This window comes from Stegodyphus dumicola, chromosome 9, assembly GCF_044657685.1.
Source record: "Stegodyphus dumicola isolate Sdum_Otavi_A_Nest chromosome 9, ASM4465768v1".
Classification (NCBI taxonomy): domain Eukaryota; kingdom Metazoa; phylum Arthropoda; class Arachnida; order Araneae; family Eresidae; genus Stegodyphus; species Stegodyphus dumicola.
The window spans coordinates 84,187,410-84,206,741 of record NC_140776.1 but is presented as its reverse complement, the minus strand read 5'-3'; the positions used below and the strand labels follow the sequence as shown (position 1 = coordinate 84,206,741).

The 19,332-nt window shown below is 31.1% G+C and overlaps 1 protein-coding gene across 2 annotated transcripts in view; it reads right to left on the bottom strand.

Annotated features, from left to right (window-relative positions):
- Window positions 1-17,313, bottom strand: part of LOC118179475 (ubiquitin-conjugating enzyme E2 Q1) — a 92,969-nt gene extending 75,656 nt beyond the window's left edge. For both annotated transcript variants that reach the window (XM_085823704.1, XM_085823705.1), the window contains exon 1: window positions 16,913-17,313. In XM_085823704.1, the coding sequence (XP_085679830.1) occupies window positions 16,913-17,074 (162 nt within the window). In that variant the 5' untranslated portion in view covers window positions 17,075-17,313. The remainder of the gene's footprint in view (window positions 1-16,912) is intronic.
- Between the last annotated feature and the right edge of the window lie 2,019 nt (window positions 17,314-19,332).

Below are 19,332 nucleotides of genomic sequence, written 5' to 3'. Positions count from 1 at the left end.
CGTCACCAACGAATTCATACCGCAAACATTACAAATGGTTACAAATACTTAGTGTCAAATATTTAAATTATTTCCAAACACATTTACTTCAACTGAAACGTATACCAAATTCCTACAAACATAAAATTCACAAAAATAACTATCATTTAATTAAAATATCACTAAACCATGTACACGTCGACTTATTTTTACTTAAAAAAACATCCCAGAATTGTACAAAAATGGCATTGCGCACACTCTTCACTATATCCATGTACACTGCTTTTTTCTCTTAAATAAGAAAAATTTCACAAAAATGCATGAAAATACTCAACGCATTCTACTCAAACGTATTCCAAAATAGTACAAACATATAACTCACAAAATCACGATCATTAAATTAAAATATAATTAAATTAAAAAACACTACTTAAAATATAAATAAGCACATACATTTAATTAATAAAAATTAGATTACAATCCTAATTACTTTTAACTAAATCATTGTTAATAACAATTTTCCAATAATATCATATTAATTTATTTACTCCTTACATTTAGAACAATGCATAAAAATAATATCCTCAAACGATTAAAAATACTAACTTACCTAATCTTCAGAATCTTCATTACGTGGCACGCACACTTCCACTATTTCACACAACACACAATGAAGCTTAATACAAAATAATATAGTACTACAGTTTTCCAAATTCCCCCCCCTTTTCCGATTAAAGAACTGCAATTCGTCCATTAATGTCACATGACACATCTCATGATCTCTCATTTCCCTCACACAAAATAATGCGTAATCGGAACTGAGTACTTCTCACATTATTACCAAAGTCCTAGGTAGTAACCTTTATTGCCTCCAAAATGTCGCCAAACTACTAGTTACCATATTCCAAAAATCAGCCAACAAAACTACTATATTTTCTAAATTTAAATACCCCCCCCCTCAAAAAAAAGTCAGTGCAAGGGGAAATGAAGCAAATAGATAAAATACGAAACTATTTTTAAGTAGTAAAAGAAGTTTTTTGTGAAGATGACTCAAAGAATTTTACATAACCACGTCTCGCATCCACACACACACACACACACACACACACAAAAAAAAAAAAAAAAAAAAAAATTCAAAAATAATTTTTATGTATAAGAGAAATAGTAAATAACAACACTTACAAAATCCCAAACAAATATGACTTCTGTAAACTAAATTCCTACGCTAATTCTATTTCGTACAGATGTAACTGGATTAATTAGACTACAAAAAGTACAGTACAAAGCCCGTAATCCGGACTCGTTGGGACTTCAGAGATTCCGGATTATTAATCATCAATTTAAATCTGGTAAGATGACATGCAGAAATTATAGAATTAAAAATATGAAACCATAACTTATGAAATAAAGAGCAATTATGATCTAAAGAGTATCAAAATTTACACACACACACAAAAAAAAAAAGTTTAATATTTATTTGTTTACTTTATTAAACATTTCTTTCAATGTAAATTGTTTAAACTGCTTCGTTTTTTTTTTTTTTTTTTTTGTGCTAATACTTTCTCTTTAATTCTATAAAGAGACACAATTTCTTGTTCAGTTACAAAGTTCCACTGTTCAAGTCCTGTAACTGCTGTGTCGAGAATACAGAATAACTTATCAATTGAAATTTTTTCGTTTTCTATAAGAGAAGAATAATACGGATACATTATCTTTCACTAAAACTTTAAGTGAAGCATGCGCCGAACAGTTGTCAACAGTCAGGACTATTTTTGAGTCATCAGGTAAGCGAACCGAATTCAAATGTCGCCGAGCCTTGGGTATAAAATGCTCTAACAGTCTGCAAAAAACAATAAGTCGGATCCAATTAGAAGATTAAGGAACAGCGCAATCTGCAACATTAACTGAAATGCCTTAGAATCAGTAAAGATAATTTTAGCCTAGCTTTAACCGTCAGTTATACATTAAATGCGCATGTGTAAAGCATACACACAATAAAAAATGTTTGTGGCTTTGAGGTCCGGATTATAGATCATTCTGGATAATGGACATCCAGATTACAGACACTTTGCACTGTATTAGAAATGAAATTTTGGATTTACAAAAATTTCTCTTATTAAGCTTATTCTTTCTTTAAAATGATTTCTATTTTTAAAAGTATAAATTCTCAACATTTACCCCATAATTTTAAAATTATACAAACTAATTCTAATTGATATTCAGAGGTAGCAAAACATGCAAACAAAAGGAAAAGTGATTTGGATTGGAAGCAAAATATGAAGGTATTCTGGTATCAGGACTAGATTCAGAAGTGTATGTATGTATATACGCGTGTATTCTGGACCCAGTCATGATAACAGAACAGTACCAATATGAATTCAATCCACGTAATTTTTTCAAAAGGAGTGGAGAACCTTTTTACCATGAGAGGCCATATTTAAATCAGGCAGTGATAAAGGAGACCGCATATGTTGATATACCTGTAAATGGGACTTGTGAAATTATAGATTTTGCATAGTTTTATAACTTTATTGCATCATATAAAAATAACGAAAAAATATGAAGTCGTTTATTAAAATAAAAATTTACAATACAAAATACTTTTGTATTCACATAAAGCTAATAATGTCACATAATAACATTGATGTTTTTTTAACAAACAGCTACATATATTGAAATATTGTTTTAAGTAAAAATAAGAATTTTCAATAAATTTATTACATTATAAAGAAAAGCAACAGAAAAGTAATGGTGACTAGAAAAAAAGCCCCCATTGTGATAATAGCCCACGCCACAAATACCCACACCGATGAAAGTGCACATTGATAGCAGCTTACATAGATAAAAAGCTGATAAAAAAACCCACACTGATAAAAATCCCACATACTGACAAAAACCCAAACTGATATATATGCTACATTAAAATTAATATCCTCCCTTTTTTAGCTGTACAAAGTAGATTCATGAAAAAAATAAAATTGAACAATAAATTTAAGTAGCGGAACACATTTTAAACCCTATATATATATATATATATATATATACAGAGAGTGAGAGAGAGAAAGAATCAATCAAAATAATGTAATTAAAAACATATACATGTACATGGAACTTTTTTATTATATTTACACGACAAAGGGTAGTGCCTCGAATCATATTGTTCGACATAGGGAGCATTTGAATCATATTGTTCGACATAGGGAGCCAGTAAATGCTCCCTATGTCGAACAATAAGTCCGACAAAGGGAGGTCTGAATTTAACAATTCAGAAAATTTTGCATATGATGAATTTAATATGGAGGATTAAAGCCGAACATTTATTTCAACGAAAAAGATAAAGGTACTGTGTTCTATAATGATTAAGAAAATATTTATGTGCACTTATCACAAGTACTGTTTTAATAGTGAATTAAAAGCACGGTTTCATATAATTTAGTTAAATTTGATTTTATTGGGTCAGTCCATAAATTTGTGTGCATTTTTTGGTAAATTTTTAAATAGTATAAAAAACACAATTTAACATTTTAATCAATTATATATTTTCCTCCATTATCTATAATGTCTCGCCATCTTACAAGAAGCTTTTTTATGCCATTGCTGTAGAAAGACTCTGGTTTTGATGCAAAGTTCATTGTGTACATCCTGTTTAGAATTTAATTTTTTCCCCAGTAAAAAAATTTGTAAGGAACAAAATAAGTGAAAATCACTTGGGGCAATATCTGGGAAGTAAGCAGGATGTGGCAAAAGCTCCCAATTAAATGCACTAATTTTTTGCAGCGTTGTTCAAATCGTATGCAGTCTAGCGCTGTCATGATGAAACAACATTTTCTTGATATTCACCAGTCGTGGGTATTTTTTGATCAACTCCGAGTTTAGACGACAAAGTTGTTTACTATAAACTTCTGAATTAATCGTTTGATTTGGATCTAACAGTTCAAAACATCCTGGACTGGATTCATCATCAATGCTGCGTTTTCCAACTTAAATTTTTTTAAACCATTTCTGGGCAGTCCTTACACTAATAGTGTGTTCACCATGTACACTATTAATTTTTGTCGCTGCAAACCTCGCAGATTCATCCACATGAAAATAAAAAATGTAGCACAGCACATTTGTACTGATTATCTCTATTCATCTTTTATGGGTACTAAAATGCATTCGATATTTACGAAAGTTGGTGATGAACTGAATAATATGTTAGTCAAATGATGACAAGTTTCAACCGGTTCAAAATTGTACTGTTTTAGTAAATGCTTCATAGTGAATTCCACACATACTCTTAAAGTGCACGAACTTATGGAGTGACCCTGTATATAAATTAATTTCAATCCCACAATCACAAAGTGACATTTAAGGATTTTGAACCCACAGCTCACATCAACATTATCGAAGGTACATAAGGTGTAACAAGAAGGGATTTTCGAAAAAAAATGCCACCGACAGTCCGCAACTGCGGAGGCTATTTTTTTCTTCTTACTTTTGGGAATTTATGTGGTGACGGCAATATTCAGTTCAGATAATAAAAAGGAGCTTGATTAGCTCCGCGATTCTTACTTTGAACTGACCCAGTCCCGTAGGCGGTCGGTTAGTGTACTTATAGTTTTTTGATTGAGCTCTGCTTTGATTTTTGAGTGACCCTTTGGGTTACACGGAAAGTATGTCCTTTTTTAGGGCTGTTAATACAGACGATAAAGCAAGTGACTGCACGGACTCAGGACTCTCGACACCATCCACATCGAAACGCGAAGAATTCTTGAAGGATCCCAGACTCGGAGAAAAGGTGAAAGGAAAATAAGATAATGCTGTATCGGAGATGGAAATTGCGAAGGAGGAAGGAACCCAAGAGAAAAAATTTCATGGATACAAGATCAGAAAATCAACATGTTCCTTACTGCCATCATATCCTGTATTGGGAAGATCAGAGCGGCAAAAAACTCAGCAGAAAAACTACAAATTGGATTTCAAGCAGCAATGTTACTGTTAAAATTTTCAGAATCTGATGAATAGATTCAGAATTAGAGACTTTCAGAATCTGATGACTTTGTCATTTCTTAAGCAGTTTACCTGCGTCTCCAGAGTTGGTATACGAATGGCTCATCATCGCAACATCTTGTGAGAATACCATAGTTTTGGAATTCTCTGCCTACTTCATCATGTTATGATAGGAACGTCATGCTAATTCGCAATGTGTTACATTCAGGATGAGGCCTTTAGCCTAGGTGCCTGTAAACATGTGCTTCGCACCTGAAAATTCAGATAATTTCAAACAGTTTTTAGATACTGTTAAGGAATAGTGTATGCCACATACCCAAGACACAGAAATTTCTAAATAAGGTAAGTCGATATTTCTTTTTTCAACTGCACAGATTAGATAGCACATATTTCTACTCTTATATTATTTCCTTGTTTGATTTCAAATGCAGTTTATTGAGATTATATATATATATATATATATTGTTTTAATAATGTTTTATTGCATTAAGTTTTGAACACCATTTTATTTGGGAAAGCATTACACATAAACAAGAATGTCATCAAAAAATTGTTTCCAAATTTTTTTTCGTTTTAATTATATTTTATCGCATAATGTTTTGGTAAAAGTATATTTTAGGGTACCCCTTGACGATTTTTGGCGTTATTTGTTATTTTTGCTTTCACTACACAAAGCCAAAATAACAAGACGAAGAATTGCACAAACTCGGTATCCATGTACACATCAACCTATTTTCACTTTAAAATAATTTCCAAAATTGCACAAAAATGGCATTGTGCACTCCCTTTATCCATGTACCCATTGACCTATTTCCACTTAAAAAAACATCACAGAATTGCACAAACTAGGCTTTGCTCACTCCCTTGAGTTTGTACATGTATACATCAATATATTTTAACTTAAAAAGTCAAAGGAGCACCCAATTCTACAGTAGCGGCAAAAAAAAAAACATAATCTCAATAAACTACATTTTAAACCAAACAATATACAGTCAAAAGTCGTTAATCCGGACTCATCGGGACTTCGGCGATTCCGGATTATCGATTTTTCCAGATTATAGATCATCAGTTTAAATTTCGTAAGATGGCATGCAGAAATTCTAAAATTAAAAATATGAAACCGTAATTTATGAAATAAAGAACAATTATGATCTAAAGGGTATCAAAATTTACAAAAAAAAAAAAAAAAAAAAAGCTTAATATTTATTTACTTTATTAAACATTTCTTTCAATGTAAGTTGTTTAAGTTGCTTCGCTTTATGTGATAATACTTTCTCTTTAATTCTATAAACAGACATAATTTCTTGTTCAGTTACAAAGTTCTGCTGTTCAAGTCCCGTTAATTGCTGTGCCGAGAATACCGACAAACTTGTCAATCGAAATTTTTTCGTTTTCACTAACTTCTCTGTCACATTCTTCATGTCTTTATCCATTTTTTGCAGCAATTCCATTTTTTGTTTGTTGGACATCGAAACATACTTTCGTTTTGTAGATCCTTTGGAAGTTCCAGCATCGGAAATTCTATTTGACATAATCGAAAGTTCAAGTTTACTTTTATAAAATTGCTCTTACAGTCTGCAAAAAATAATAAGCGCGATCCAATTCGAAGATTAAGGAACAACGCAATAACATTAACTGAAATAGATAATTAGATAATTTTAGCTTACACCATCCGTTATACATTAAACGCGCAGGCGAAAACGTATTCTGCACTTGCGCACACGCATATGCGCAGTAGTCAAGGTCTTACGCGCACACGTAAAACGCCTGTGCACATGTGCCAACGTGGCGCATGTGCAGAAAGTTTTTAGCTTTGAGGTCCGGATTATAGATCATTCCGGATTATGGGTGTCCGAATTAACGACTTTTGACTGTAATAACATAAAAAAGGAAAAATCTGTTATGCATTTAAGCATTACACAAAGCAAATATCCACTTACCTCTGTGGCACACAAAATTCCCTAACAGCATCCAAAAACTTCCTAAAATTACCTGAACTAGAATTCGTATATCGGCGTCGCCACATAAATTATCAAAAATAAGAGTAAAAAATATCCTACGCATTCCGGACTGTCCAGAAAATGGTTACTAAGTAAATCTTCATTTACACACCAGTCAATTAATGCACTTTTCTCCTTTTGGTCCAAATCATACAGGAACATCAAATTAATCTTACTACATTCAGCCATTCTACTATCTTAACAATGAAACAAGCAATGTACTTCCTAACCAAACACATCCTTTTGTGACGCCACATCACAAAAGCCCTTACAAAACATCACATGATTCAAAATTTCCCAGAATAATGCAAATGATTACGTCATTATAAGGTTTCCATAACATTCAACTACTTAGGTTACCATAACCGAAACAACAACTTGGCGATAAATGAAACAACTTCGTAATAATCCAAGGGGTACCCTAAAGTCAACTGTAACCAATGTTTTGGACACCATTTTTACTTGGGAGGGCGTTTACACGTAACCAGAATGTCACCAAAAAATCGTCAATTTTCACAAAGGATAATCGTGAAATATATTTTTTCTCCAGAGGCACACAGTCCTTGGAGTCAGCAAGTTGAAATCTAAAAAGATGAGGGCTAATCTTTGGAATATGGTAACAGGTAGTTTGGTGACATTTTGGAGGCGATAAAGGTTACTACCTAGGACTTTGGGAATAATGTGAGAAGTACTCAGTTCCGATTACGCATTATTTTGTGTGAGGGAAATGAAAGATCATGAGATATGTCATGTGACATTAATGGACGAATTACAATTCTTTAATCGGAAAAGGGGGTAAAAATTTGGAAACATATCTGTAGTACTATATTATTTTGTATTAAGCTTCATTGTGTGTTGTGTGAAAGAGTGTTGATTAATTTTTGGATCGCATGGCGCTATCTAAAGTGAATTCTAAATTTTTAATGCGTTTATCTGATAATTCAAAAAAATTGGTTGAATGGTGTATGAGTGTAGGATTAATTGCGGATAAGTATGAATGTCCAACATGTGGGAATGAAATGAGATTGTGTGAAAGGAAGGATATTACAGATAAGTTTGAATGGCGGTGCAAGAAATCTGGTGAAAATGGACATTTTGTGAAACGGAGTGTAAGGAAGGGTACATGGTTTGCTGAAAGTTGTTTGAGTATGGGGGAAATTTTATTAATTTCTTATTAGTGGGTGAATAGAATGCCAGTTGACTACTGGATTATTTAATCTATAAGAAAAGTTTATCCACCACATAATCAAGATTCTGAAGAAGATTAGGTAAGTTAATATTTTTAATTATTTGAGGATATTATTTTTATGCATTGTTCTAAATGTAAGGAGTAAATAAAGTAATATGGTATTATTGGAAAATTGTTATTAGCAATGATTTAGTTTAAAGTAATTAGGATTGTAAGCTAATTTTTATTAATTTAATGTATGTGCTTATTTATATTTTAAGTAGTGTTTTTTAATTTAATTATATTTTAATTAAATGATAGTTATTTTGTGAATTATATGTTTGCAGGAATTTGGTATACGTTTCAGTGGAAGTAAACGTGCATGGCAATAATTTAAGTATTTGACACTAAATATTTGCAACCATTTTTAATGTTTGCGGTATAAATTCGTTGGTGACGTTTATAATATAATAGATAATTTAGAGGTAAAAGTTTTTGGATATTTTATTTATTTTATACGTGCAAATGTTCATCCTTGTAAAGGGTATATACTTTTTCGCGATCAGCTAATTTCATATATGTTCTTTTTACCAGATTTAATGATTCACAAAATTTTCATGCATTTTCATGAAATTTTTCTAATTTATGAGAAAAAAGCAGTGTACATGGATATAGCGAAGAGTGTGCGCAATGCCATTTTTGTGCAATTCTGGGATGTTTTTTTAAGTAAAAATAAGCTAACGTGTACATGGTTTAGTTATATTTTAATTAAATGATAGTTATTTTGTGAATTTTATGTTTGTAGCAATTTGGTATATGTTTCAGTTGAAGTAAACGTGCATGGAAATAATTTAAATATTTGACACTAAGTATTTGTAACCATTTTTAATATTTTTTTATGAATTCGTTGGTGACATTTATAATAGATAATTTAGAGGTAAAAGTTTTTGGATATTTTATTTATATTATACGTGGAAATGTTCATCCTTGGATAGGGTATATAATTTTTCGTGATCAGGTAATTTCATATACGTATGTGCTTTTTACCGAGTTTAAAGATTCACAAAATTTTCCTGCATTTTCGTGCAAATTTTTGTAATTTATGAGAAAATAGCAGTGCAGATGGATAAAGTTAAGAGTGTGTGCAATGCCATTTTTGTGCAACTCTGGGATGTTTTTTTAAGTAAAAATAAGTCGACGTGTACATGGTTTATGTGTATATGCGATTCTGAAAAACGCGGCAAGGAGTTTGCGATTCTGCACTTTTTCCCAATTTGGCAGTTAATATTTGTCATGATTAAGCAGTTTTGTTCCATAAAATTTCTAGCATAAGTGTAATTCGGATAGCAGATTGTTGGAAAAAGTGTTCAGTAAATAAAAAGAAAAGAAACATGTCTTTACTTCGTGAAGACAAAATGGCGGCGAAAAAAAAATAGAGGGTTGCTGTAGCAGAGTTAGTCGCCAAATTTTCGCCAAAAAATCGCCGAGTTACCATAATATAAAGATTAACAAAAAGATCCTATAAGTAATCACATTGCATCATGAATCCAAAGCAAGCCAAATCAATAGCTCTTGGCAGAGAAACAGAGAACTGTTTGTCCAATAAGAAGTACCAATTCTTCACAGTTGCAACATCCCTGTAATGACAGAATCTGGCCTCATGAATGCACTCTCTAATAACCTGTCTGGAGTTTCTAAGAGGAACATGTAATTCAAGGTTGGTTAAAACTACTACCCACCTTAGAGAGTGCATCTGCTTGCTCATTGCCAAGACTGGTAATCCACTGCAAGACAACATCCCTTCCTGACTCAATTAGAGAGCTAATCCATAACTTGCACTCAAACGCAGTGGATGTAAGGTTAATATTATAACCTGTAATAGTTTGTCTGATTTTAAAGTGAATAGCAATAACGTTAGTATGCTGTCAAGTTCCCAGGTGGAACAGATTACAAGATGCAAGAGTAAATTGCTAATGAAGAAGTCTGTCTAGATTTTTGATTTAGTTTTTAATTTCAGATAGTTTAAATTGCTACATTTTTTTTACCAGATCCACCATATACGACAACTGGAAATTTGTCAGAACTCGGCTCATTTGAAAAAGGGTTAAATTTTTTTCAGAATATCAGTTCTAATGAGTAATGTATTCTAGCTATAAGCCAAGGAATAAAAAAAATTATTAGTTTGCTATGAAGGAAGGCTGATCTTTGGAATATGGTAACAGGTAGTTTGGCGACATTTTGGAGGCAATAAAGGTTACTACCTAGGACTTTGGGAATAATGTGAGAAGTACTCAGTTCCGATTACGCATTATTTTGTGTGAGGAAAATGAGAGATCATGAGATATGTCATGTGACATTAACGGACGAATCACTGTTCTTTAATTGGAAAAGGGTGTAAATTTGTTAAAATATCTGCTGTACAGCATTAGTTTCATTCTATGTTCTGTGAAACAGTGTTGTTTAATATTTCGATCCCCTGGCCCTATATAAAGTAAATCCGAAATTTTGATTCAGTTTATGTGTAATTGAAAAAATTGCTTAATTGCGGATAAGTATGAATGTCCAACATGTGGGTATGAAATGAGATTGCGTGAAAGGAAGGCGTTAGTTTGAATGGCGTTAGATAAGTTTGAATGGCGGTGCAAGAAATTTGGTGAAAATGGACATTTTGTGATCCGCCATGCACTCAAGATTCTGTAGAAGATTAGGTAAGTTAGTATTTTTAATTATTTGAGGATATTATTTTTATGCTTTGTTCTAAATGTTAGGAGTAAATAAATTAATTTAGTATTATTGGAAAATTGTTATTAGGAATGATTTTGTTTAAAGTAATTAGGATTGTAAGCTATTTTTTATTAATTTAATGTATGTGCTTATTTACATTTTAAGTAGTGTTTTTTAATTTAATTATATTTTAATTTAATGATCCTGATTTTGAGAGTTATATGTTTGTAGTATTTTGGAATACGTTTGAGTAGAAGTAAATGTTCATGGAAAGAATTCAAGTATTTGACACTAAGTATTTGGAACCATTTTTAATGCTTGCATTAGAAATTGGTAGGTGAGGTTTATAATAGATAATTTAGAGGGAAAAGTTTTTGGATATTTTATTTATTTTATACGTGCAAATGTTCATCCTTAGAAAGGGTATATACTTTTTTCAGGTAATTTCATATATGTCCTTTTTACCGAATTTAAAGATTCACAAAATTTTCATGCATTTTCGTGAAATATTTCGAATTTATGACAAAAAAGCAGTGTACATGGATATAGTGAAGAGTGTGCGCAATGCCATTTTTGTGCAATTCTGGGATGTTTTTTTAAGTAAAAATAAGTCGATGTGTACATTGTTTAATTATATTTTAATTAAATGATAGTTATTTTGTGAATTATATGTTTGTAGCAATTTGGTAAACGTGTCAGTGGAAGTAAACGTGCATGGAAATAATTTTAATATTTGAGATTAAGTATTTGTAACCATTTTTAATGTTTTGTTATAGATTCGTTGGTGACGTTTATAATAGATAATTTAGAGGTAAAAATTTTTGGATATTTTATTTATTTCATACGTGCAAATGTTCATCTTTGGAAAGGGTATATACATTTTCGCGATCAGGTAATTTCATATGTCCTTTTTACCGAATTTAAAGATTCACAAAGTTTTCATGCATTTTCATTAAATTTTTCTAATTTATGAGAAAAAAGCAGTGTACATGGATATAGTGAAGAGTGTGCGCAATGCCATTTTTGTGCAATTTTGGGATTTTTTTTAAGTAAAAATAAGTCAACGTGTACACGGTTTAATTATGTTTTAATTAAAGGTTGATCTTTACAATATGGTAACTGGTAGTTTGGCGACATTTTAGAGGCGATAAAGGTTACTACCTGGGACTTTGGTAATAATGTGAGAAGTACTCAGTTCCGATTACGCATTATTTTGTGTGGGGGAAATGAGAGATCATGGGATATGTCATGTGATATTAATGGACAAATTACGTTTCTTTAATCGGAAAAGGGGGGGCGGGGAATTTGGACAAGTATCTGTGGATGTATATTATTTTGTATTAAGCTTCATTGTGTGTTGTGTGAAGTAGGGTTGAATAATTTTGGGATTGTATGGCGCTGTCTAAAGTGAATTGTAGATGTGATAAAGAGAGTTTTTCTTTTATCAAATTCGGAAAAAAAAATCGTTCAGTAATTTTATTGAATCCATAATAAAAGTGTATCCACCATGTAAGGAAGATTCGGAAGAAGATTAGGTAAGTTAGACTTTGTTAAGAATGTGAGTAGTATTCAGTTCTGATTACGCATTATTTTGTGTGAGGGAAATGAGAGATCATGGGATATGTCATGTGATATTAATGGACGAATTACTGTTCTTTAATCGGGAAATAATCTGGCAATTTTGTATTTGGCTTTATTCTGTGTTGTGTGAAATAAGGTTTGTGAATTTTTGGATCCCATGGCCATAACTAAAGTGAATTCGAAATGGGTATTTAGTGGTATTGAAAAGGATAGTAATAAATGTTTTTTAAGGTTGTGCGAGAGAGAAATAAAGATGTTTTATTATGTTATTTATTTTACCTGGTATCTTGCTTTGAAAGATAAGTATGATTTTAAAGATTCTGAAACAGAAGGAAGAAAAGTGTATCCGCCAGGTAATCAAGATTCTGAAGAAGATTAGGTAAGTTAGTATTTTTAATTATTTGAGGATATTATTTTTATGCATTGTTGTAAATGTAAGATGGAAAGGAATTTGGTATTATTGGGAAAATTGTTATTAGCAATGATTTAGTTTAAAGTAATTAGGATTGTAAGGTAATTTTTATTAATTTAATGTATGTGCTCATTTATATTTTAAGTAGTGTTTTTGAATTTAATTATATTTTAATGAAATGATAGTTATTTTGTGAATTTTATGCTTGTAGGAATTTGGTATACGTTTAAGTTGAAATAAACGTGCATGGAAATAATTTAAATATTTGATACTAAGTATTTGTAATGCTTGCGGTATGAATTCGTTGGTGACGTGTATAATGTAATAGATGATTTAGAGGTAAAAGTTTTTGGATATTTTATTTATTTTATATGTGGAAATGTTCATATTTGTAAAGGGTAAATACTTTTTCGCGATCAGGTAATTTCATATATGTTCTTTTTACCGGGTTTAAAGATTGAGAAAATTGCCATGTATTTTCGTGAAATTTGTCTAATTTATGAGAAAAAAAGCAGTGTACATGGATATAGTGAAGAGTGTGCGCAATGCCATTTTTGTGCAATTCTGGGATGTTTTTTTAAGTAAAAATAAGTCGGCGTGTACATGGTTTATGTGTATTTGTTATTTTGAAAAATGCGTAAGGAGGATGGTATTGTGCAGTTTTTCCTAATTTTGCAGTGAATATTTGTCATGATTAAGTAGTTTTGTTTGATAAAATTTCTAGCATAAGTGTAATTCGGCTAGTAGATTGTTGGAAGAAGTGTTCAGGAGATAAAAGGAAAAGAAACATGTCTTTACTTCGTGAAGACAAAATGGCGGCGGGGAAAAAAAATAGAGGGTTGCTGTAGGAGAGTTAGTCACCAAATTTTCGCCAAAAAATCGCCAAGTTACCATAATGTAAAGATCAACCTAATTAAATGATAGTTATTTTGTGAATTATATGTTTGTAGCAATTTGGTATATGTTTGAGTGGAAGTAAAAGTGCATGGAAATAATTTAAATATTTGACACTAAGTATTTGTAACCATTTTTAATATTTTTTTATGAATTCGTTGGTGACGTTTATAATAGATAATTTAGAGTTAAAAGTTCTTGGATATTTTATTTATATTATAAGTGGAAATGTTCATCCTTGGATAGGGTATATAATTTTTCGTGATCAGGTAATTTCATATACGTATGTGCTTTTTACCGAGTTTAAAGATTCACAAAATTTTCCTGCATTTTCGTGCAAATTTTTGTAATTTATGTGAAAATAGCAGTTTAGATGGATAAAGTGAAGAGTGTGCGCAATGCCATTTTTGTGGAATTATGGGATGTTTTTTTAAGTAAAAATAAGTCAACGTGTACATGGTTACTGTGTATGTGCGATTTTGAAAAATGCGGCAAGGATTTTGCGATTCTGCACTTTTCCCAATTTTGCAGTTAATATTTGTCATGATTAAGTAGTTTCGTTCCATAAAATTTCTAGCATAAGTGTAATTCGGCTAGTAGATTGTTGGAAAAAGTATTGAGTAAATAAAAAGAAAAGAAACATGTCTTTACTTCGTGAAGACAAAATAGCGGCGGAAAAAAAAAAAAAGCAGAGGGTTGCTGTAGCAGAGTTGGTCGCCAAATTTTCGCAAAAAAGTCGCCAAGTTACCGTAATTCAAAGATTAACCTGAAGGAATTATATTTGATTAAAAAGTCGGCTAATCTTTGGAATATGGTAACAGGTAGTTTGGCGACGGTTTGGTAAGGCAATAAAGGTTACTAGCTAGCACTTTAACAGTGTACATGGATAAAGTCAAGAGTGTGTGGAATGCCATTTTTGTGCAATTCTGAGATATTTTTTTTAAGTGAAAATAGGTCGACGTGTACAAGGATACCGTGTATGTGCAATTCTTAAAAACGCGGCAAGCAGTGGGTGATTCTGAACTTTCTCCAAATTTCGCACCTAATCTTCATCATGATTAAACACTTTTGTTCCATAAAAGTTCTAGCATAAGTGTAGTTTGGCTAGCAGATTGTTGGAAAAAAATATTGAGTAAAAAAAAAAAAAAAAAAAAAAAAAAAAAAAAAAAAAAACCATGCCTTTACTTCGTGAAAACAAAATGGTGTCCAAAAAAAATTAACAGGTTGCTGTAGCAGGGTTGGTCGCCAAATTTTCCCCAAAAAATCGGCAAGTTACCATCCAAAGATTAACGAAAAAGTCAATGAGCTGTTACACAGTTTATTTTTTTGAAGCTACAGGCATCAAAATAACTCCATTTAAGTAACACATTTATTTTAATATTATTTATTAATATGTGGAAAACTGCATTCTTCATAATATACTATTCTTCTATATAATTAAACTTCATGTGTAATTAAGTACAGAGATCCTGATTTACATTTTATTAATCTCACCTATCATGTAATTTTGGGATCCTGCAGTACTGCACATATACATTTTGCAATTCACTGAAGAAAGCATGTACATTAAAAGACAGCATAATACACATTAAAAGATTTTTACGCCACTAGATGGAGCAATGTGTTCTTGCTAAACAAAACCTTTTAGGTGCTTAGACTATCAAAAATCTAAATCAATGAATGCTTTTAACTTTTTATATTTTGTTAACGTCTCTGTAATATATAAATGGCAAAATGCTTACATGCAGATAGATAAATCTAAAAAATTTAGAATAAACAAATTTAAAAACAAAAAAAATTAGAATAAACTACTTAATAACTAATTACAAATTGCTAACAACAAATACCAATCTTATCAATTTTGAAATTTGGTCAAGACATTAAGCAGATTTAAGATTATATTACATATATAAATGAATATGAATGATATATATAAATGAAAATTCATGCATAATTTATTCACAGAAAATTTACAGATTTTAAAAATTTGATGATACACTTTATAAGTAATTCTGGTACTCTTCTATTGTGAATGCATTCAGAAATATATGTATATGCGTATATACATATACATGTATAAATAAACACATACCTACATGCATGCATATACATTTCTGAATCCAGTCCCCCTGGTAACAGAACAGCACCTAATTCTTCATGCTTTTATATACAAATACTCTTAAATATGGTTTAATGTTGATCTAAATTTAAATTATTCTTATTTATAGTCCCAAACAATAGTAAATGACACCTTAGCAAGTAATGGGAGGGGGAAGACAAGATATTTCCATATTAAAACTGCATGACTACTACACATCTCTGTGACTCTTTTTTAGTAAACAACAAAAACAAATTTACAGCTGAATTATTTTCCTAATAAATATCAGTGTTTTTGTTTTTGATTATTTACACAAGTAATAACAATAGTAATTAAAAAACACTGTTTAAAAATTGTCATGCACTAACACTAAATATTTACATTCATTCTCAATAATGAAACTATAAGTTTTGCAGCATCAATAATTAGCATGGCATACAACTTGAGATAAAATTTTGCATAAGAATGAAAAAAAAAAAAAGATAGAAATAATGGAATTATAAGCGTAGCGACTTGACTGTATGCAAAATTCAGTGCATGTTTGGGTTTATATTTTAATTTATCCTGACGTAATCGTTAGTTAATAAAAAAAAAAAGATTACTTCTACATAGTTTTACAAGAATAATCAAAGGCTTTTTGAGTAAATAAATGGAGAATGTGTACTTTCTACAGAAATTTGGCATTTTTCCTTATGAGGTTATCGTTAATTCCATATTAGGTTGAAATAAAGTCAGCTGACCTCTTTGGTTTTCCCTTCATTGCAGCAACAAAACGAAAACAGATCTAAACACAAAAATACATTTAAGAGCCCGAAACTTGCAACTAATGGAAATGTTAGTAATTTGCATGCTTTGTTTACGTTTGTAATGTATCAAAACAATTAGGGGTGTTGTAGAACCTAAAAAAGTCAATAAAACGAATTTTATTGTATAATTTACGATTATAGGCATAATAAGTCTTTCGATATGCTTCGAAATACTAAGAGGATGAGAAGCAAGACCGATTAAAAAGAAGACTAAAAATGAAAACAATATTAATTATTATTATTAAGATAACTACTTACGGTTATATTGGCATGGATTTCATACTTTTTTCCATTACGACTTATGAATCTACACGTCAGTTCATCAACAGATGCAGCAGTTATTTGAAATAATTCATGACCTTTTGAGAAAAGAGCTTCTAAGGTTTTAATATCTTGTTTCAAATTATTTAGACACGCCATATCATATATAGGTAGAGAGGAACATTAATCACAATACGAAGTAATTAGCAGTGCAGACGCAATGTCTTCTTTCAAACAACTTCCAATATTCACTGAAAGTGTGTGGTACGAAGGAACCATAATTTCAACATACTTCAAGCGAAACTAAGCGTTGTCACAATTCTTTTATCGCGTTCAAAGTACTAAATAACCATCGTCTATCACTACAATATGGCGGCACACATCATAATTCACATGGAGCATGCGCGTTATCGTCGTTTAGTAAACAATAAAACTTTTCTTCTTAGCAACACCTTCAAGGCTATTCGGCCTTTGGTTATTCTTCGGAGAACAGCCTGATTGCGCCAACTTGGCTCCTTTAAGGATATGGGCGACATTTCATTATGCCAACGGAAGTAAATATCATGTAAGGAGTAGGAGCTAGGGAGAAGAGGAAAATATATTTGGAAAAGCGGGATTAAGATGTGTTTGTTTGTTTGGTACTGATTGCAAATTTGGGTCTAAATTAGCATTAAAAGTCAAGTAATGTGCATTTATGACACAAACGCAGGGCAATTACACTTTGGATCCCATTTTATATATGCATTAATATATCACATTCCTGCTGAAAACCCAAGTATTGAAACATTATATGTATGCCTCTGAAAATATTGTTTCAGATGAAATAAAATCTGTTATTAGTTGCTGATGAATTTTTTTTCTTTTTCTTTTATGGATACAATTTTATGTAGCTGAGTAGCAATATATATATTTTATGAAAGTAAAAAAAAAAAAAAGTGTTATTTTTAAAAACTTCAAAAATCTGAATAATTTTTAGAACATATTCTGTAAATAAATTAAAAATATACCTTTTCTTCGAAGTTATTTTGTATGTACAGTTATGTATAGTTCAAGCATGGCCAAACCTAGACTCGGAATTCATAATTCACTCACATTGTAATGGAGTAATTTTGCTTTTGAAACATAATTTTCATTTGAAACAGAATTTGTGTGATGAGATGTCTTTCTAATACCTACTAATTTAATTTTTTGAAATCACATTGTGTATAATAATTTCAAACTATGCCTTATTTGCTAATCTATGTTCTAAATCCATCTTCAAGGCAAATAGTATAAACACAAAGATAAGGAAATGGATAAGGTTCGGAGAACAGCTTTAACGCTAAAAAGGGGAGAAACAGCTTATTATGGTAGAACATGTTATGGTTGTCATCTGATGACGTACTTCCTGTAGGAGGCTAGCTTGATACTTTTTCCCTGCTAAGGGATTATCCGTAGCAGCAGATCGGGATACGTATTCGGAAAAAATTATTATGTTTGCTGTTTGCTTATCAAGCAAAGAGTATTAAATTACAAATAGAACGTAATTGAATAAAATATAAAATATTGATAATATATGTAAAAATAAGTGTCTTGCACCTTTAAATATTTATTTATTGCTTTATTTTCTGTTTTCATTTGCTTCGTTATGCTTCCCTGTACTCATCGATGTTCAAACAGGGTTTATTCTATAACTTTTTAGTATTTGTTTTATGTGCATTGATTGCAAGTAATCTGTAAACATTTTCGGTTTCGAGGACCGTAAAAAATTGCAGCGAAAATGTACGCGCAAAAGCGCCAAATCTAGCAAACGCGCCCATTTAACAGCGCGCCAAAGCTAGCGTACCCGCTGATTTCAGATTGTGTAAGTTTATATAGTTCTATATTTCTTAAGACACGATTGAAATACTTATTTAATTTTTAAATCCTCTTTTGATATCCTATGGATTTAACAATTTGGGAATTGCCCATGACAAAAAGTCGGCAATAGAATTTTGGGTAAAGTGCAGAATCACCCACTGCTTGACGCGTTTTTAAGAAGTGCACATACTCGGTATCCATGTGCACATCGACCTATTTTCAGTTAAAAAGTAAAAGAAAATTGGCAAAAAATTCAATTGTTTTTACCGTTGTAAAAAGCGACAAACAAATAAGTGAGCAATTCTGCACTTTACCGAGAATATTTTCAAAGAAAAGGCATCGTTCATTATAGAAAATTACGTTTGAACAACCAATGAGATGAAATTATGCTTTAGCGATAAGTCGGTAGCGAAATAGCGATGCATCCATTCAGTTATGTTTAGAAATTTTTATATAAATTATAATAATGATCTGAAACAGTTATTTACTCTTCTGCTTCCATTCAGTCATGTTTAGCCTTTTTCATATAAATTATAATAATAAAAAAGTATTATATGAAATTAACCTTTCATCTAAAT